At 49.5% G+C, this 21,344-nt stretch overlaps 1 protein-coding gene across 4 annotated transcripts in view; it reads left to right on the top strand.

The window, feature by feature from the left end:
* Positions 1-21,344, top strand: part of NRG2 (neuregulin 2) — a 160,549-nt gene that overhangs the window by 88,234 nt on the left and 50,971 nt on the right. For all 4 annotated transcript variants that reach the window (XM_077186505.1, XM_077186503.1, XM_054642950.2 and 1 more), the window contains exon 2: positions 13,016-13,187. In XM_077186505.1, coding sequence (XP_077042620.1) covers positions 13,016-13,187 — 172 coding nt within the window. The remainder of the gene's footprint in view (positions 1-13,015; positions 13,188-21,344) is intronic.

The following is a 21,344-nucleotide window of genomic DNA, read 5'->3' as shown; positions in this document are numbered from 1 at the left end:
CTGTATCCTAGAAGCCATCCAGGTCCTGGAGCACCCTGTGGGATGCAGTGTGGATGTGCAGCACAGCTTGGATGTGTGTCTGGGTCCTGGTGAGGTGGATGGATCCCCCCTCAGAGCAGGAGTGTGATCTGCTCAAAAGTGGTACTTCCAAGCTCATTCTTGGAATCCTGTGATTTGTTGTCCCCCTGAACCCTGTCTTTGGACCTTTCCAGGTTAGTTCTGTAGACACAAAGGTCTATCCAGCTTTTCCAGGGCAGCTCCTCAGCACCACTGTAGCTTCTACAGATTCATCTGAAACGAAGTCACATGCATGGGGTATTTAGACTGAACATTTCCTACAAAAGTGTTCTCCAGAAGAGGAGACCCCACTCTTCCCATCAGGTTTGCAGTGTTCTCAGGCCCCTGTAAATCCCTTTTTGGGTTCTAGGTGGTTGCATTCCTCTGCATGGGCATGCTCAAGAGTGGCTTGGGGAGATGGTGAAGGGGGGGCAGTGGGACTGCAGAGGTGAAGGAGCAGCTCTGCAGGAATTTTGCTTTAGCAAATGCTCTGAGTGCAGACCCTTCTTACCTGTCCAGCTCCACTGCCTCCTTGCTTTTCCTTTGTCATTCCTGCATGGAGAGGAGAACACCCATGCTTACAGCTCAGGATGAAACCTGCATTGTGCCCTGTCTTTGCCCAGGTCTCCTCCTTGGATCCCAAACTCCTTCCGCTTGTTGTCACTGCTGCTTAAAATGGCATTTGTGGTGGCATCCAGAGGTCCTGGCTGCAGCATTGTTCCCCTTGTGCTATTCACAGCACAGAGTCATAACAAGAGCCAGTCCCTGCCCCAAATATATTAAGTGGGATCTTTGAGAGAGGAAATGGAAGCACAGAGAAGGGATGTGAATTGTCCCACTTTACGCAACATTTCTGGGATAAAACCCAGCACTATTAATAGCTTTTTGCTCAACAACCATCTTTTGTTCAGAACTCTGGTTTTCACCTTAAGTTGTTTGTGTTGTGCAGGATCTGCTGCCCATTTTGGTGAAATTTCCCATTTTGTGACCTAAAGCTGGACATGAAGCAGGTCAATAAACCCTGTCCAGTTTGAACTCGGAATAATTTCCCTGCTTGGGCCATCACCACGGTGCCTATTGTCTCCTCTTTGCCCACATTTTGCTGCTGCATCATTGGTCTTTGTTTTCAGTCACTTGTGTTCTGCAATGGCTCCTAGAAAATTACACCTTCCTGTGTTCCTCTTCCCTAAATCCCTCTGTGAAGTCGCTGGACAGCCAGCAAGGGTTGGCTCTCATCACAAAGTCAAATTTGCTTTACCTTCCTTCTCATTTGCTGCCTATGAATATTCTATAAAGTGATCTTTCTGCCAGAGAAATGTTTGTGGAAACAGAAACTGTTGATTAAATTTTAACGAAGAGTCACAGGAAGCAAATTTTAAAATTGCAACTGTATGTTTGTGATAATAAGAGCTCTGTCATTGCTGTCAGGGACTAGAATTGATGCAGGCCACAAAATCTCTTCATCCAACCAAAATGAGCCAGAGTTTCTTGATTTCTTTTTTTTTAAAACACAAGCCACAAACTGCTCATGAGCAATTTACAAGCCAAAAATTAGCCAGGATGGCTTTCCAGAGAATAGTTCTGAAGAATATCGCAATAAGCAATATTCAAATATAAAACGAGGGAAAATAAGGATAAAAAAATTAATCAGGAAGAGCTGACATCCTGGAGACTCCTGGCAGCTGTAAATCAGCTTGGTTGGGGGACATTTCAGTGGAAGCCACCCATTGCTGTGCTCCAGTGGGGGTCCGGAGCTGCTCAGAACAATGCTGGGAAGCCGCACTCTGGACAAGGCAGGAGACACGCTGTGTTAGTGTCTCCACTGGGCAGTGCCCAGAGTCCCAGTCGGAATTTACAGCTCCATTTGCTGCTTCCCTGCAGCCCAGGGACGAGGGTGGCCCTTCTGCCTGGCTCCTGGGCCGGGCTGGGGGAGCTCTGCCTGCCAGGGTCTCTGCTCTCCTCATCCCGCTGGCTTCCACTGTGGCTCAGCCCTGGGAGGGAGCAGATGCTGTGCCCAGAGCTCCAGAGTGGCTCAGACCCAGGGTGAGGGGGCACTGGGACAGTGCCATGGTGAGGGGTGGTAATTCCATCCACGCTCGGTGGGATTTGGGCTCGTGGAAAAGCTGTCTCAGGGATGATCTTTAGCTTCTTTCCTGTGTTTGGATGAAAACCAGACCTGCGGTCACTTCTGGTACCAAGTGCTTTAAAGCCTTTCTTCAACCAACAGCAAAACTTTTAATCTTTCAATATAACATTACAGAGAACAAACAAGTCTCTAATGCAAGCCCTGGGGTCTCTTGTGGGGAGATCCCGATAAAAACAGGGCTTTCTGTTTTGGAAATACCCTCTGGTGGATTTGTCTCTCACCAGAGACAATGGTGAACTTTCAAAGTAGGCAGAGACATGGGAAAAAAATATTGTAATTACGACTGCAAGTGGCTGGCTTTTGTCACGGAATGCTAGAGAATATTATTTTATAGGTTAAAAATAAAACATCTCCACCTCAGCATTGGAGGCTTCTCACTGAATTGATTTCTCCAGATATTAAAGTGCTTTCTTCTGTGAGTCCCTGCTTTGTGTGGCATTTCACCTGGTTGTGTGTGAAACATCAGGATGTTCTCTGGCCCAGAACTTCCTGAGAAGTTGAAGCAGCAAAAAAATTTTGCCAGCTGGGCTGTCGCATCTGACCTTCACTTGACCTCTGCCTGCCCTGGATTAACATCTTGCAAATGATCCCAAGTTTCTCTTATTTTTCCCTGCTTGCTGAAGTGAAGCATGTTTGAAAACACTCGTTAAAGCTACCTCTCACAGGGAAGTCTGCTGGGGCAGGGAAGGAGGTGGATCCTCTGCTGGGATGGGGCTGGTGTGGGCTGGGGCTACCAGACCCTCTGCTGATGCCTTGAGAGGCTACCTAGAGCAGAGACTAAACAGGGCTAAGGGAATAAAGTAGGGATTTATTAAAAAGGCCTTCAAAGGATGCACCTTGGCAAGTGCAAGAGCCCAGCCGAGGCTACACCCAAGATGGATGATGGGTCATGAGTTTTCACACTTCTATAAGTTTTGGTCCATTTAAATATTGGGGTTAATTGTCCAATTACAGCTCCAGGTTATGCAGTCCCATCCTCCCAGATTGCTCTCCTCAATTCACTGCTGGTTACATATTTGGGCCTGAAGCTGCAACAATATCCTCAGTTCTTGGGCTGGAAAAGGATTGTTTTGTCTGACGGAACTGTGAGGAGAACTTGCTAACACTTTATATTAAGTTCAGAGTTATATACTGATGCAGTGCAGAATCTGGAAGATATGAAAAAATGCAGCACAGAATCTGGGAAATATGAAAGCTAAAACTTAAGGCATCGCTGCAGTGAGGTGTTGTGTGGTTCCTGCTGTCCCTGACCTCAGATCTCACCCCTCGTTAGTTAACCCCCTCTGTGGTGCTCATTCTGTTTGAATACAATGGAACTGAGGGAGGAGGACAGGGATGCCCAGCAGTGCTGTGCTGCCTGGCTGCAGCCCTGTCCTTCCCTTGCTCACCTGGCTGTGAGGGGTTCAGGCTGGGCAGGGAGGGTCAGGTTTGTGTGGCAAACCTGGCACCTCACTCAGAGATTCGGTCACATTCTCCTGTTTGCAGTGGCCCCTATCCTGATTTACCTGAAGGACTTGGTGTGTGTGTTTAGGGCTGTGCTGTGCCCCCACACTGCAGTGGGTCCTGTTCTTGCAGGTTTTCCTGAGTCATAGAATCATCACAGAATCCCAGAGTGGCTCAGGCTGGGAGAGACCATCTCATCCCAAACCCCTGCCATGGCAGGGACACCTTCCACCATCCCAGGCTGCTCCAAGCCCTGTCCAAACTGTCCTTGGACGCTTGCAGGGATCCAGGGGCAGCCACAGCTGCTCAGGGCACCCCGTGCCACGGCCTTGCCACCCTCCCAGGGAATAAAATTTCTCCCTGCAGTGCTCCCACCAGTCCATGATGGTCCTCCCATCCTTGGAGAGCCCAGGTGGTACAGGCAGTCCCTGTTACAGGAATTTCAGCTCCCTTCAAACTGAGCTCTTATCTGTGTTTTAAAGCAGTAGTCCTGTGATTCATAAAGCTGTAAAACATCCAGTAGGGTTTTTTTCATCCCTTTCTAGAACCAATGGCATTCCACTAATGGTCATTTGCATCTGCAAATTCTTCCCTGTATTCTGAAAGCTTTTACCCTTCAGCTTTGCCATGACGTAAGGGGTCTATATATGGTTTCATGTACAGATTTCATAATAAACATTTAATGAAATGAGGATTTCTTCTGCTAACCTAGATTGTTTTGTCTCCTGGGGTGAGTTTTTCAATCACTTTCCTCTGGTGATTGAAAGATGATGGATGCCACCCGGGTCTTTACCAGCGTTCTAGGGCAAGTAATTTGTGCTTAGTGCTCAGTGACTGGAACAAAGGATTAATGTATTTTAGAGTTTTGGATGCTTGGGGTAATTTCTTTGTTGGCTGGGTCTGGACTGGCAGTCCACAAAGCATGGGTGGGCAATTTTTCTAGCTGATTGTGAAGATAGAGATAAAGCTATATTTTATGAATTGCTGTTTCCAAGGTCATCTGGAAATTGAGCACTTCATAAAACATATCTTTGTTCAAAGATATATTTGATTATATAAAATATGATCCCAGAATCAATTCGGTACAAACAAGATGTTGCCTTTAGGGTTGAAAACACATTGTTAGAGGCATGAAGAGCAGAAATTGTCGCTGCTGTCTTTGTGTGGCTATTGTTTTTGGTCTTAATAGGAACAGAATGAGTGACATTTTTCCACCAGACCACTTATGCTCAACTATACCTCCAGGACAACTTCCTGGCCAAAAATATTCAAAACAAACAAACACAATAGCAATTCTACTCCAATTACATTGTTTGCAAACCAGCTAGTGTTCATAGAGTACTAGGTTTGGCAAATTCAAGCTCTTCAGCCCCTGGATTTTAATATTGGATATTTGCATGTGCATGCCTTGGTGGAGTTGTGCTCTTCAGGTGGGTGTTTGTGCATGGGTGCCTCCAGGATTGTGGCAAAAGCACAGCCCAGCTGTCTTAACAATTTGGGTACTGGGAGCACATCCCTGCCCAGTGACCAGCTGCTCATTGATTTCAATGGAGCTGAGATTTCAGCCCCAGGCTCTCCACCAAATCATACCCCAATTTCAAAACTTTCACTGGAGAGAAGAATAACTGGATTTTTAACTGTGGGCAAGACAGAGAAGGAGGAATTTATCAGTTGCTCTTAAATATAAGTGGAGCCAGGATTTGTAAGAGGAGGGTGGAATTTCTGGCTTTGTGGCACATTTTTTGTAGAATCATAGAATCATTAAGGTTGGAAAAGACCTCTAAGATCCCATGGTTTGAGTTACCAGAGGGATCCTATAGAGAGCAAACCTAAATCAACAAACCTGCCTTGTAACTTTCCAGTCAATTTTCTTTGGTGATGGGAATGGTCATGAAAATTTGGTCACCCTCAATTTGAATAGATTAAAAAAAAATTATAATAGTGCTGTAGATTGTTGTTGTAGTCACTTGTCCCTGAGACAGAAGGCTACAGGAACTTAGTTAAAGGAAAAGAAACTTGTGTGTTAGGGAAGGTATGGGACATGTAGGGAGGAATAACGCATTTGTTCTGGCTTCAGCAAAGTGCTTTCCACACTTCATCCCAACCCCAAATCCACAGATCTCAGACCCTCCAGTCATCTGTGTCCTTTCCACCTTTGCCTGTTCTGTGTGAGGCAGCTGAGGGGTCCCCAGCAGACCTGGAGTGGTGGCTCCTGCATTGTCACACCTGCATCTCCAGCTCCCAGAGTGGGGCCTCTCCCAGGAGCAGAGATGAGCCTCTGACTCCTGGAATACCTCTGTGGGAGAGGCAGGGCAGCAGGGACATCCCCCATGTCCTTGGAGGGCTTTGGGTTGTTAACCCTTGCTGTTCTCTGCAGTTGCTGCACAGGTATTCCCTCAGGCAGTGGAGATGAGGTGTAAATGTCCCAAGTGAGGCACGGGCTCTAGTGCTGGCTCCTGCCTTGGAGTCCCTGCCCTCTGAGGGTGGGGAGGCCCTGGCACAGGGTGCCCAGAGCAGCTGTGGCTGCCCCTGGATCCCTGGCAATGTTCCAGGCCAGGTTGGATGGGGCTTGGAGCAGCCTGGGATAGAGGAAGGGGTCCTGTCCATGGGATGAGCTTTAAGGTCCCTCCCAACCCAAACCATTCTATGGGTCCATGACTCCATGATCACTGCTCCTGGAGAAACATGACTATTTGTTAATTACAAGGTCAAACAGTGGTTACAGCAAAATGCTGCCCCTTGGAAATTTAAATTTGTCATTGTTGTTTACCTGTCACGTACCCCTGCTCAGCACACCAAGATCTGAGACAGTGGCTACAAAGACTGCCATGAGAATGTCTGACCATGCTTTGGCATAAACTGAAACATAAGTTGCCTGAAGTGTAAATCATATTCCAGATATTATATTATGTTTAATCCTCTGGGTCTGGAGGCTGTAGTTACCCATGGGGGTCGAGGCTGGCATGGGACGATGTGTCAGTGTCACACCAAGGTTCTGTCCCGCAGGCTCTGGGCTGTGTGTGGTCTGTGGACGTTGTGTCCACCCATGCAATAAAGCCAGGGTTGTTCTACAGCTTCACTCAAATGCTGCCCTGTCACCTCCAGGGGCGTTGGAGGCTCACAGACTCTGAGGAGTCCTCCTGACCCTGCCACCAAGGAGCTGAGTCCCCTCAGAGCTCAGGCTGTGCACGCCACAGCCTGCCTGGGGCACAGCAGGGACTGCCTTTTGCCCTCTCCATAAAAACCTGGGAAAAAGGAGCACGAACACCGAGTGTCTTGTGAGTTTTTTTTCACCCATGTTTCCATTCCTTCTGGCAGGAGGGAGATTTCATCAGAGTGGGTCCCTTCTTTGACAGGCTGGCATTTGCAGACAGTATTGAAACAAAGTCCAGGGGATCAGGAGCTGCTGCTGAGCTTCAGGTTTGTCTCCTTGTCAAATAAAGGCCAAATTAAAGCCAAGGCAAAGAACTATCACCTCTGGTTAAAGCAGTGGAGCCTGTGGGACTGCATCAGGCAAGAAGTGAGATGTATCACAGTGGGGAGGGTGCTGACCCCCAATGAGTGTCTGGTGTCCCAGCCTGCAGGGTGATGTGCCAGGAACACATGTCCTTACTTTGCACTAGAGATGACAGAAATGGGGAAAATTCCTTTCAGTTAGGAATTGCCATCTTGGCAAATGTTTGTGCCTGAATTTGGAGCAAGTTGAGGCTGCAAAACAGATCCTATGGAAAGATGCACTCTGTAATTTTCCATGTTGAAATACTCCCATCTGAGGCACCTCTCCAGAAGGGGCTTAGGGACCAGCAGCCTTTGAGACCTGGCTCCGGTGGGTTTCATGCCCCAGATATTGTCCTTCAATGAGGCTTGGAAGACTCAAGGACTGTGCCTGGAGCATCCTTTGGGTGTCTGGGTTCCTGTGGGGAGAGCTGGGAGCTCAGACCCATGCAGACACCTCTGGATGTGCAGCTGCTCCAGCCCAGCACAAGAGCCCTGTGGAAGCCCCAGCACCAATATGGAAGGGCTGTGCTGAGACCAAAGGCTTGGGCAGGCTGAGAAACACAGCTCCTTTCCAAGAGATCACCTGTGCACCTTCCTGCCCCCCAGCTCTGGCACAGGGGGGTGTCCTGACCTGGGGACATTCACGTGGGGGCCTTGTGTGCAAAGCCATGGCTTGGATACAGGCAAGGATCACCTGTGAGTTTATAGGTCTTAACTCTCCTTGCATCTCTTCTATTCCTGTGAGAAAGCATTTTCAGCTTCCCTTTTCCATGCCCAAAGGACTTCAAGCTCAGAAGGATCCTGTGCTCCCAGGCCTCCAGATCCACCCACCTAAACACTTTGCCAGCCTCCATGTGCCAGGCAGTGTGGGGCAGCCTCAGACTGCAGCCCTTGGAGGTGGCCAGAGGAGAAATCCCATCTGCTCATGACATCAGGCACCCAGAGATGCCAGATGTGTCTGTGTGGAGCATCCCCACAGCTCAGGAGGCAGAGTCTGTGGCTGCTATTGCTGGCTGCTCCAGAGCTCATGGAGCACCTTTCCCAGGCTGGCTGCTCCTGCCTTCTGCTGCTGAGGGGTTGTTTATGTAGGATGCTCTGTGGGTGGGATGTGGTTTTGTCACCACTCCATTGTTGGACTCTGTTTGGGCACTCTGCCCGAGGATGATTAATGATGTTTTGAGTTGAGGCTCTGAGGTGCTTGCAGGCATACTGCAGGTACCAGAAGTGAAAGAGGTGTTGTTATCATCAAGGTACTTCAGTGTTATATCAAGTGTAATCAGAAGTGAATTAATTAAAGCAGTGTGTACATGTAAGTCCTTTTATGGTGGATGTTCAAACAACTCATATCGTGCAGTTTAGAGCTCAGTGTTTCAGACTTTTGTAACCCTCTCCTCTCTGTGAGAAGGCAGAGGGTACCAGGACTGCTATCAGAGGACAAACCTCTCCTGTAAAGGTCTTTTTGTCAAATGTGGTTCTTAAAACAAGTTAGGAAATTGTGTGCATTTGTCCATCCTGGCTCTGGCATGTTTCAAGGTTAATTTTTTCAGCTCACACAACTAGTGTAGGATGGGATCTAATGGTTGCTTGGGTTTCATCTGACCTTGGAGTGAGCAAAAATCTGGAGAAAAATTGTATTTCTTGTTGGTCTCAGCTCTACCAGGATTAAACTTGTTTTTGCAGCATGACATACCCTTGACGTGGTTGTCACTTAGAAAAATTGCCTGGAAATGCATCAGGCTCCTCTGTCCAGCAGCTCAGGCACTGTGAGGCTGGTGATACTCCACCCCATGGAGAGGAGACACAGATCTGGATGGAGGAGGGGCTGACAGGGTTGCAAGGTGACCAGAGATACAGATCCTGAGCTGTAGCTTCAGTCTGACAAGCAGAGCCAAACCCTTCATTTTTCAAGTCCAAAACCCCAGGTTTTGGTGAACTTGGCAGCAGTGGGGGCTGAGCTGGGGGTGCTGCCAGCCCAGCTGTGGAGGAGACCACATCTGGCAGGGCTGTTCCATGGGAAGCAGAAGGTGAGGAGCTGGAACTGCAGCTTCAGCTCAGCCTGTCCAGGGTGATGGGTGACCTGGGTGACCCCTGGGTGACAGGAGCTGCCCTGGCCCCACCTGTGTGGAGGAGGCTGGGAAGCTGGGAATTGATGGAGACATAATGGATTAGACCTGGACCCTGCCTGCACACATCTAAAGCTGTTTGCCCAGGATAGTGTGCTGATTTGATATGTGTGGAGCTTGTGGTTTTGTTTTTCCAGCAGGCTGGAAAATGTATCAAACGAGGAGGAGATTAAAATGACCCCCAAATGCTCAGAGCACTAAGAAAGGAGGCACTCAAAATCAATCCTCTGATCTTTTTGAACTAAACTCGTGGTTTTCTGAGCTGCAACTCTGTGATTTGGACAGGGCAGAGATGGGAAATGGGTCAAAAGCTGAAAGTGTACCTAAATGTAAAATTTTGACATACTCCAGTATTAGCACTCCATGTGCTGCTCTGGCCCCTCAAGCTACTTTAGTTTACTGCTGGGGAAGGTTGAAAGGTGATTCAGTCATAGTTTACAAGTACCTAAAAAGGGAAGGGGTTTCTGTTGCTAGATGGGATTCAAATTTACCAGAGAAAGGCAGAGATCTCTTGGCTGGAAGCCAAAGTTAGAGGAGTTCAGACTATGAATAAGAATTGCAGTTTCAACTTTTTATGAGTGAAAACCAGAGGAAAGTCTTTGTCTGGAATTAAGCAGAGTCATCAGCACTGAATGGCTCTAAATGAAGATTTCTCTGTTTTTCTGAAAGCAGCAGGAATTATGAAGTGAGGCTTTCCAGCCCATCCCAGAGAGCAAGGCCAGGCTTCCCTTTTGCCCAGAGCAAGGCTCTGGATGCTGTTTCCCAGGCTTGGGGCTCTGCCTGCTCTTCCCACGCTGCTGTCCAAGCACAAGCCTTGCTGCAGTGCAGCAGAAAGGGCACAGATGTGTCAGGGAGCACAGCTCTGCCTCTTTGTGCTCAGCCCTTTTCCCAGACAGTCCAGAATATTTTGGGACTGGGTTCCCCTTTCACTGCTCTGTCTGATTCAGCTGGGGGATTGCAGTCCATGGAGTCCATCAAGTGTGGCCTGGAGCTGAATACACTGTCTCTTTCCCTCCTGTAGGGAGACACCAAAACCATGTAGACTGGGGTGGAAAGATGCTCTCCTCCCTTTTTCTGGGCAGGACTCCCTGCTGGAGGGGTGGGACACTCTGTGTGTGTGTCAGCTCTTTGGTCTTTTTGGATCTGCCTGCTCAGGAATGTCCTGTAATCATCACTGGTGGCATGTGCAGAGGTTTAGGTGAGACATGATTCATGTTGGTGGGGAGGGAGATCAAGTTCCTTGCTTGTTCTTGGCCCTCTTCTTCCACAGGCTTCAGGTTCCTGGGGTTTGCTCTGCTCTTGCCAGCATTTTGGTGGAGAGGGGCAGGGCTGACACCCCTTTCTCCCAGCATTTTCCAGTTTCCCTTCCACTCAGGGTGATGGTAGCACATAGAACTATGGAAAGGAGACAAGAGGAGAATATTCTTTCATGCCTCAGGACTCAGTTGTTATATCAGTTTTAACACCAGTTGAACTTTACATCCTACTCCTGGTTCTAGCTTATAAAATATCAGAATTCTTCACACCTGTGTCTTCTCTGAAATGAGACAAGAGTTGTCCCTTCAGTGACTGGTATCTCAGTCCAAATTAACCCATATTCTGTCCATATGCTGCCTGCTTCATAATTCTGCAGACCACCAGGCTGGAAATAAAACAAGGCAGATGCAGCCATGCCAAGGTCAGGACCTTCCCTGTATTTAAGGTGTATGGATAATGTTGGCATGGGACAGGGTGACCTCGGGGTACCATAGGAGCTGACTGACACACACATTCAGACAGAATAAATATTTGAGAGTCTATTTCTCTATTCCCCAAAATGACCCCTATAAAAGCAAGGTCCTGTTTACCTTCCTGGCTCTCCATGCAGTCTTCTGGGAAGAGACCAGCTCTCTTCTCCCTTCACTGCCTTCCAGCTCTTCTGGGCAACCCATTTCCAGGCAAGGATCAGGGATATGGGCTTCACAAAACCCATGACACCTTGGATTTTCACAGAATTCCTAAAGTTTGGTGAAAGCTGAGATCATTTCTGGTCAGAAGTCCCTGTTTGTGCCAAAGCACAGTGACCTGGGAAGGTGTGAGAGATCTCAGTGCACAGCCTGCAACCACTGCCTGCAGCTGACCCAATGGTTTTGTGCTCTCCCTGTCCCATTAGAAAATCATGGAATGGTTTGGGTTGAATCCACCTTAAAAAAAAACATTAAAATTCATCTCATTCCAACCTCCTGCCATGGACAGGGACACCTCCCACTACCCCAGGCTGCTCCAAGCCCTGTCCAGCCTGGCCTGGGACACTTGCAGGGATCCAGGGCAGCTGCAAGGTGTGATGTGCCTGGGACCAGCCCACGTTACCCACCCCCAGCCCTGGGCCTGCCTTTCAGTCACTGTGAGCTTTGCTTGGCTCACTCCTGTCACCCTGAACTGCTCCATTTCTATCCATGCTGGGATCCTTTTGATTAAGGACAATTATCTGGGATCCTTTTGATTAAGGACAATTTATCTTCTCACTCCCATCAGGAATATGAGAGAGCTGAGAGGTTCCTACCTCAGGAGCATATTCCTGATGATGGCTGTGCTTTTTATTATTTTGTGTAAGATCCCTTTTGGTGAGAGCAGTCTTTAAATACTATCAACCTGCACTGACTTAGTTGGCATGAAGAACTAGAGGAGACATACAAAAGTCTGTAGAACAGTGATTGCTCTGATGAAACCCATCCAGTCCCTCAGCCTTTGAGTGCTCTGCCATTTCACAAGATCAGAATGCACAAAGCAATTAGAAGGTGGTTTGTGCATATTAGAAAGAGGAAATTATCCATCAGTAACACACCTCAGACAAGGAGAAGCCATTGTTACCAATATTCTTAAGGCAAAGCCAGCAAGTTGCTATTTCCTTTTTAAAGGTTAGTACTGAGAAAGAAAAAGGGAGCTAGAAGAGTGCAGAGCTGTCAGTTGAAAGAAAAATTGCAAGCCTGCTAATCCTTTCTTGTCAGGCTTAATATAAAGCCTGGCAGAGATTGATAAGAAGTGTCTCCCTCTCTGTCTGATGTTCCAGGTGCATGGTAAAAATCACTTCTCTGAAACACCCACGTGCAGAGCCAGGCTCCAGGCTGGAGAGGCTGCTGGCCAGCCTGACACTGCTGGCACAAAACCATTTAAAATACCTATTCTTTCACTTTTCTTCTTGCAGCCTGAATAAATGGCTGTTCCTCCCCTCCTAATCCTTACACATGCAGGATTTTCTTGCAGCCCCTCTCAGTGATGATTGCTCTGCTGGTGTTGAGCTGAACAAGGTCTCTGCAGCAAATTTGGAGCATGTGGGGCACAGGGGGCTGCTCCCTCTGCTCCATCTGCACTGACCCATTCTGCCTGGGGCTGCTGAAGGTGTTGGAAATCTGCAGCAGCAATGGCCAGGAGCAGGGGAAAAATAATCCCTGAAGAGTTTAAGCTGGTGTGTGCTGGGAGAGCTCAGCAAAGCTCTGCAGGGACAGGAGACACAGGGCACTGCCTGCATGGGTAGGGCTCTGTGGAACATCAGATCTGGTCATGGGGAGCCTCCAGAGCCTCCCTCTGTTCCCTGTGTGGATGTGCCTGACTCCTGCTCCTTCCCTGGGTGCTGTTTTCCCCCTCTCCATCACCTCATGGCAGAGGGAGCAGCAGGAGCTTGGCCAGGGGAGGGGTTTGGGGGCTCCTCTTGTCTGCGCACAGCTCTGAGAGGGGCAGGTTTCACAGTGTCCCCTTTCTCTTTCCCCAGCTGCTCCTCCCAAACTGAAGAAACTGAAAAGCCCAAATGTTCACGTGGGTGAGAAGATTTCCCTGAAATGTGAGGCGACTGCTGGGAACCCTCAGCCATCCTACAAATGGTTTAAGGATGGGAAGGAGCTGAAGAAGAGCAAAGACATCCGGATCAAGTATGGGAATGGGAAGTAAGTACAACACAGGGCTGCTCTGCCTCTGCTCACTCAGGGGCTGGGGCTGGGGCTGGAGGTGCTGCTGTGCTCCCCAAATCTCTGCTGAGCAGTCCCTCAGAGCCACAGGACCATGCTCAGCCCAGTTACCATGGCCAGGAGAGTGAGTAAGGTCCCAGTGACCTCAGAGAGCACGGGGAGAGGAGCAGGGCACACACAGGGAAGGTGTTGGGTTTGTAGATGGGCTGTCCTGGGGTTAGGGAGGCACTGGCTACCTGAGGCAGGTGTCCTGTGCATGGGGAGGCTTTCCCTGGTAGCTGTGGGCAGCTCAGGTTGCCTGGGGTGACTCCTGCTCTGTGATTAAGGGTTGGAGGCAGAAGGCACCCAAACCCAGCTGTTGCCCCATCACTCAGCAGCAGGGCTGTGGGAGGAATTGGTTTGTTCCCTTCTGAATTTAGGTGGACACAGAAGCACCTAAGGCCACTGAAAAATCACAGAATGATAAATTAGGGCTGGAAGGGACCTCTGGAGATCATCCAGTTTAACCCCCCTGCCAAGCATCAGCACCTGGAGCAGGTGACACAGGAATGTGTCCAGGTGGGGTTGGAATGTCTCCAGAGAAGGAGACTCCACCCTCCCCGGGCAGCTGTTCCACTGTTCTGCCACCCTCAGCATAAAGAAGTTCTTCCCCATGTTGGGATGCAATTTTTCATGGTTTAGTTTATGGCCATTGCTCCTTGTCCTGTCACTGGGCACCACTGAAAAGAGCCTGGCACCATCCTCTGACCGCCCTTGGAGATATTTATGTGCATGAATGAGATCCCCTCCCAGCCTTCTCTCCTCTACACTGAGCAGGGCTGAGATGCAGGATTACCTCACAACACTGATCAGGGGTCATGGTCACCTGCAGAGACCTGGCCTTGTGCAAATCCTTCCATCTGTCCACCCTGGGCAAGCTCCCTCACATCTGCCCCAAAGTCCCCACCCAGCAAAGCTCTCAGGTGGCTCTCAGTGAGTGTCACCCTCAGCCCCAGCTCATTCAGTGTCACCCTCAGCCCCAGCTCATTCAGTGTCACCCTCAGCACCATTTCATTCAGTGACTGTCACCCTCAGCACCCCCTAATTCAGTGTCACCCTTAGCACCCCCTCATTCAGTGTCACCCTCAACACCACCTCATTCAGTGAGTGTCACCCTCAGCCCCAGCTCATTCAGGCAGGGCTAGAACAGCTGGAGAAAGAGGTCCCAGTGACCAAGATCAGGGGTTCTCACAGGGAATGGATTAAAATGAATCCATGTTGATATTTCTCAAGGCCCAATATTTAGATATGATGTATCTTAAAATTATTCCACTTTCATGGCTATGTTTGCATTCATACATCCTGACCTAGCCAGCAACAGTCAGCTTGCAACTGCCTGACCCCTTGGAAAATTTGATTCTAATTCTTTGCTAACATATGTTCTTGGTGTGTGAATACAAGGTCATCATGGACTTGTTAGAGTAGCAATTTTTAGAATTAGAAGCCACTACAAATCAGTTAGAAAAAATCACTCAGTGTTTGAATGGGGCGTTGCCAATTGCCCAAATTTAATTTCAGTCCTGTTGGGTTTGGTTTCAGAGTCACACCCAAGATGGTTGACCTCCTTTGTAATAATTCTGGGGCTTGTGGCTGTTTTGGGACGAGGCAGAGAGGTGGTCAGTGCTTCCAGGATAACTGGGTGCTGTCTGGGCTTGCAGGCAGCAGAGCCAGGGCAGAGCTGTGCCTGCCTCTCTCTGTCACAGTAATGGGCCCCCAGCTGGGTAATAATTACTATTGATTCCTCAGGAGGTTGATCAATGTCTTTATTATATTATCATTATTAAGAAACTCCTTGCTTTTATAGTCAGTTATGATACACCCGGACCTAATTGGTCCTCTAATCTAAACATCATCACCATTGGCTAATTAAGAAACTACTTTTTGGTGAACAAATCTTTAGAACACACTCTACATGATCACAACAGGTGTAGCAAGTGAAGATAAGATTGTTTTTTATTATTTTTTCTGATTTTCTCACAGACTTTTCCCAGAGAGGCCTGGGAAAGTTGTGTGTTGCTCTCTGTGGCCAGAGAGCTGCTGCCACACCTCTCCTCTGCTGCCCTCGCTGTTTTTGGGGGCCCTTGTCATTCTCGTGGCCTTGGTTGTTTAGCAGTGGCTGCTGGGGCTGGGATGCCCTGGAGAAATGCCTGCAGCACACTCTGTGGGAATGCCCAGGGTGCTGGGGAGTGCTTTCCCTCAGGGCTAGAGAGGAACCAGCCCCAGAGCAGCCAGCACTGCCCTGCTGTGCTCCCAGTGTCCCAGCCCTTCCTCCTCTGCCCAGCATGGAGCTGTCGCAGGGTGACATCCCACCCCCAGCCAAGGGGACAGGCAGCCCCTGGGCCAGGGACAGGAACCAATGCAAGGGAGTTGGTCCCCCTTCCTCAGCACTCTGCTGTCAAGTCATCATTTTGCATTTACCAGTTTCCATGGAAACTTGCTGGCTCTCCAGTGAGAGGCCAAAGATGTGTGGTGCTGGAAGGGCTTCCTGCTGGCAAAGCAAGCCCAAGGATAAACATTTTAAGGAAAGCTGAGCATCTGCCTCTTCTGGTGTCTGAGACTCCCTCAGCAGCAAAGGGGTGAGCCCAAAGCATCCCCAGAATTGCTTCCCATCCCATCTTCTGCTCCCTGCTGCCATTAAAATGTGACTGTCTTGTGCTGGGACCAGGCTGTGGAGACTGGACTCCAGCAGCTGTTGAGCAGGAGCAAAAGGAAATGGCCTCAAACTGTGCCAGGGGGGGTTTGGATGTTAGGGAGAACATCTTCACTGAAATGGAGGTCAGGCTTTGGAACAGACTGCCCAGGGAAGTGGTGGAAGTGTCCAAAACCTGTGTAGATGTGTCACTTGGGGACACATTGGTTCATTGGTGGCCTTGGCGGTGCTGGGAATGGTTGGACTCAGTGATCTCAGAGGGCTTTTCCAACCTAAACGATTCTGCCATTCTGTGGGACAGTTCTGAGGTAATTACCCCTCAGTGAGCATTTGCCCCTTGTTTAGCAGTGCAGGATCACTTCCCTGAGAGCATCTGGGCGGGTCTGTGCACACCCACCCTGGCATTGCCACCTCTGTCCCCATTTGCTGGGCCCCAGAGCTGAAAACCCCGAGGCAGAGTGTCCCCTGGCATTGGAGCTGCCTGCCTCTGGTCTTGACTGCATGGAACAAGCACTGAAAACTGCTCAGAGCAGGCTGAGGGCTGAGAGAGCCCTCATGACTTTGATGTCTTCATTATGCAGCTGGTGGGGCCAAGTTTAGTGGAGGGACATGTGATATGGGTGTAGAGCATTACTTGCAGCGAGCTGGGAGGGGACTCCAGGGAAGGAGAAGCATCCCAAACTGTAAATCTCTGAAAGGACATCTTATTCTATAACAATTATTTTAGGAATAATGGGATTTATACATCTGGCTCCACTTAGAGATAACACTGGTCTCCAGATAATCCTCTGGGCTTCCCTTCAGCTCAGAGTGGGGATTTCAGAGGGCCAGAAATGGAGCACTGGGGAGGGACCTTCACAGGGAAAATACACGAGGCAAAAACTTCTCAGGCTGTGCAGGATCATTTCAACTTCCAGGTGCACAGGATCATTTCTTTAGAAGTGTAATACCTTACAGAGATTTCTGCTGGAGCCAGGCAAAAGGAGCCCTCCAGCAAAGCGATGTCCATTGTGCTTCCCTTGGCCCTGTGAGGCCCTGGCAGAGCTGGGCACAGCTGAAATCTGTCCCCAGCTCTGAGATCTTTAGCATGCAGAGGAATAGGATGGGAGACAAGAACCTGGTTGCTCTCTGTGATTAATTTCTGGCTTTCCTCCCCATGTATGTAAAGAGCCTTGAGGTTTCTACCTAGAAAGTATGACTGAAGCACTTTTTTTTTTGGTGATTGGGTTTTTATCTGATCTCTAGAATAGGGGATCTCTTTCAAAATAAGGGGTGTGTATGTTGTAATGAGGAGAGGAGCACTTAACTGCATGTCAGCTCTTCAGCTTTTCCATCAATCATTTTCCCTCTTCTTTTTAAACTTACCAGCAAAACCTCTGGTGCCATCAGGCAGAGGAATCAGGTTTTTTTAATGGATATTTGCTGGAGGGAGGGGAACAATTCTGATTCCTCCTTTCTGAACTTCATGTTCCATCTGTAATTAGTGACAGGCTGGGGCAAGCCCGGCTTGCACGAAGGGGAAACCTCTTTAAGGTGGAAGAAATTATTGGCTGGAATTTTATCTCCATCTCCATTTGAATAAAGCACAGTTGATGGGAAACCCAGAGAAATTACCAAGAAAGAGCCTGTGGTAGTGGAAATCCAGCCTAGTGAATGGCTTTCCCCCCAAGCTGCCAAAGTGATGCCATTTTTGGCTGAGTGTGTCTGAGGTCTGACTGAGGCTCCCAAGAAATTCAGGTTGGGTTTTGACTTTCTGACTATCCAAATGGTCAAATGCCAGCTATGGAGGAAGCCAAGGGAGTTTTTGCTTGTGGAGGTGTAGAGAACCTTCCCCTCTTGAAGTCATGCTCAAGGCTCAGCCTGGGACACGCAGAGGTTCAGCTGGAGCCTGGGAGTCCCTGAGCTGTGCCTGTCCTTACAGCCCTTTCCCTTTGTGTGCTCTTCTACCAGGGGACACTGCTGGGGTGATGAAGGAGGCATATCATTAGATTGGAGAGGGTTGGCAGTTCAGTTTGGGACAGGCTGACCATATGACATCCCCTGGGAGTGGTGTCCTACTTTCAGTATCACCAGGAATCCCTATTGTTAGCCTGTAAGTGGAGCCAAGGGATACCCTCCTCTCCTGTTTCTGTACAGTAGTCCCTCAGGCCATGCCACTTGAGCAGATTCATTGCTGGGGTCTTCCTTGTAGGGCTCCCAGTTGTAGATTATTCCCCACCCACAATGAATGGGGCTGTGGTCTTCCCTGTACAGCTCACTGCACTGGAATGAAGGCCAAAAAAAAAAAAATAATGCCAAAGCAGCAGGGGAAAGAGAGTGCCAATAAAGATAAATGATTTCCTAATTAAGCCTGGAGACAAGGAGGGGCAAAGAGGACTGTTGAAGCCTTGTGGGAGCCAGAGTGAACCCAAGCAGGCTATACCACCACTCTGGCAGGGGTCTTTGGGCTGACATTTTTAAACAAAGGAAAAAGCTCATTTGACAATGGATCTTGCAAGAGCAATTCCAGATGCCTTGAAGCAAAGACTCTTCTCAAGCACCGGTGTTGTTATAATCACCAGGGGAGCTGCTGCCTTGCTAACTCTCACCATGGCATTATGAGCCTCCCATACTTGGGATTTGGTTTTAGCTGCTGAAGGCACTTTATTGGAGGGGGGTGTGAAGGAGAGCATCTCCTTTGTTTGTTTGCTTGTTGTTTTAGAGGAGATGATGGACATCATCTTGGCCAATGCACCTGGGACTGAACCAGGGAATTTGAGAACTGAAAGGAGAAGCAGTTGGGTCTTGAGCTCAAACAATCCACAAACTTTGCAAACTGGGGCTCCTGAGAGAGTCAGGGGATGGACATTTAATCAAACTTGACTGCATTATAGCTGCTAACAAGTCAGGGTCAGCTGCTGGGCTGCTTCAGCTGATGGGCTCTGCAAACTTAGAGGTGGAAGGAGCTTTGTGTGCCTGAAATTTGGTGTGGTTTTTCCAGCCATGCTGGCTGCTTACAAAAACAAAATAAAAATCTCTTTCTGCAGACCTTCACCCCCTGTGGTTGCAAAATGTCACAGATTAGGTCGAGGCCCTCCCTGAGACATGAGCTGAAATCCCATTCATCCTGTTTAGGTTAAAATGTTTTACCTTTGAGGAGGAGGGCTGGGCTGAGGGCTGGGGCTGCTGGCAGCTCACCCAGCACAGCACATCACAGACCTGCAGGCAGGAATTTGCAGCAGAGCAGACACTGCTGAGGATCTGTGACATGTACCAGCTGCAGAAAATGACCTGGGGAGAAAAGAATGACATGAGGAGACCCAAACCTTTATCTAGATCTCCTGCACACCCTGTATATGACCATGGTGGTGTCTCACAGGGGTTTGGAGCAATAGTTCCCTGCCCATGTGAAGGTGCCATCCCTTTCCCATGATTTCTATTCCCCAAAATGCTTTTCCTGGTGTCAGTATTTGCAGCCTGGCCCTGCTCATTTCCAGTGCAGGGCTCTGTCCAGGGCTGTCCCCATGACAGCTGTTCTTGGTGTGGCACCTCCCTCTCCTCCTTGATCCTTTATAACTTTATGTGCTTTGCTTTAAAGGTCCTCTCAGGCCTTCCTCCCCACTCCTGGCAGTCCCTGAAGTTTTGGTCCTGCCTCTGATTTGCCCTGCATATCAGCCTCCACCCAGTGTGTGACACACTTCCAAACTAGGAAAACACTTCCAAGGCCTCTGAGCCTTGTCCCCAGCAGCACGGGCCCTCTTTTCCCTCCCTGCCAATGACCAGCTCAGGGTTTGGTTGCTGAGGTAGTGAGACCTGGGCACCCTGAGGGGCCCTGTCTCTGAATTGAGGTCACACACTCTTTGGGATAGCGAGGAATCTGTTCCACATTTGGTGCTGGGAAGTCCCTGGGAAGTCTTGGGACTGCTCCTGTATGAGATCACAGGAAGCAGGGAAAGAACCTGCTGGGAGCTGGCCTCAGAGCACTGCTCCAGGACCTACATTTTCTCAAAGAAATTAAAATCCTGGCATTGGGGCTGGAGGAAGCATTCATAGGATGGATCAATTGCCTTGAATTCCAGAATACAAAGGGCCCTGCAGTGACATTGGGTCTGTCACAGCCCCAAACTCAGCTTTTGCTCATTTATTGACCTCACACCCTGGCAGGTGCCACAGCCTGGGCTGGCACAGGGAGCAGCAGCAGCATTGCACAGGGATTTGCCTCTCAACACAGCAGCCACAAAGTCCAGCCCAGGCCCTGCTGTGGTGGTGTCACTGCCTCTGCTGCCCCACACCTCTCCCCATTTGCAGAACACCCCTGGCTGCGTTTGAGCCTGCAGGGGCTTGCACAAGTGACCCTGCTCTTTGGAGTGTACTTATTGATCCTGTCCCCTCCTGTTGACACTGTCCAACCCAGAAGTAGCTCACCCTCACTCTGGGCCCAGTGTCAGTGTCAGCTCTGCAGAGTGAGGACTGGGAGAGTCTTCCTCTTAAAATCAGCCTGTCCCAAGCCTGGGCACAGAGAGACCACAGCACTGCTGAGCAGAGAAGGGGCAAATCTGCTTCTCAGGTTAGAACAGCACTTTAATGTTGGGGAACAGGGGCAGGAGACAGCAGGTAGAGTGGGTCAGGGGATGGCTGGTCCTGTCCTGGGCACTGTGAGGACATTACCTGTCCCCCACCATCCCAGCAGGTCAAGCACAGAGCGGGTCAGGAGATGGTGTGAGGGGAGGAAGGGAGATAGAGAAGGGATGATGGCCAAGCTGAAAATTCCAAACCTTCCTGTCCTTACCCGCCTTATTTCATTGCTTTGCTTGAGGGCATTTCTGTCCCCTTTCCCATTTGTTCTTTCTGTAGCTGATACTGAGCTGGCCAGATGATGCTGTGGAGCACAGAAAACATTTGTTTTCCTCAAGCACTGTGAGCACAGCTCACCTGCCCAGCTCTGCTGAGCACAGCTGGAGGGCAGGGAAGAGATCAGAGGGGCTGTGCAAGGGACAGAATGCTCCTGGCTGCTCCTGCCCTGCCAGACATGGCTTTGCCATGCCATCCCCACTCTGCCTTTGCATTGCAGTGATTCCCTCTGCCTGAATTAACCCACTGAGTGCTGGGGGGGATGGATGTGTCCCCCCAGAGCCCCTGGCCCAGCCATGGGGCTGCCCAGTGCTCGATGGCTGCTGCACAGCACTTGTGGTTTGTAAGCTGGATGTCCTGAATCTTCTTGCCAATCATTAACCTGCTCTTTCAGGGCAAATGCAGCTGGGTGAGGGTGCCAGGGCAGCACGTAGGTACCAATTAAATCTCTGGCAGGATGCAAGCAGTGCACGTTACAGCAATTGCTGGCACTCATGCTCTCAGCAATGCCAGTGTGCTTCCTGCTGCAAACAGAGGGAATGGAGTTAATGGGTGACCACAGCAGGGCAGCCAGTGTGTCCTTTGCAAGGGTCATGTTTGGGAATTTCCTTTTCCTA

The sequence above is a fragment of the Agelaius phoeniceus genome, chromosome 15, assembly GCF_051311805.1.
Source record: "Agelaius phoeniceus isolate bAgePho1 chromosome 15, bAgePho1.hap1, whole genome shotgun sequence".
NCBI lineage: Eukaryota > Metazoa > Chordata > Aves > Passeriformes > Icteridae > Agelaius > Agelaius phoeniceus.
Note: the sequence above shows the minus strand (reverse complement) of the source record. Positions and strands in the feature narration are given on the sequence as shown.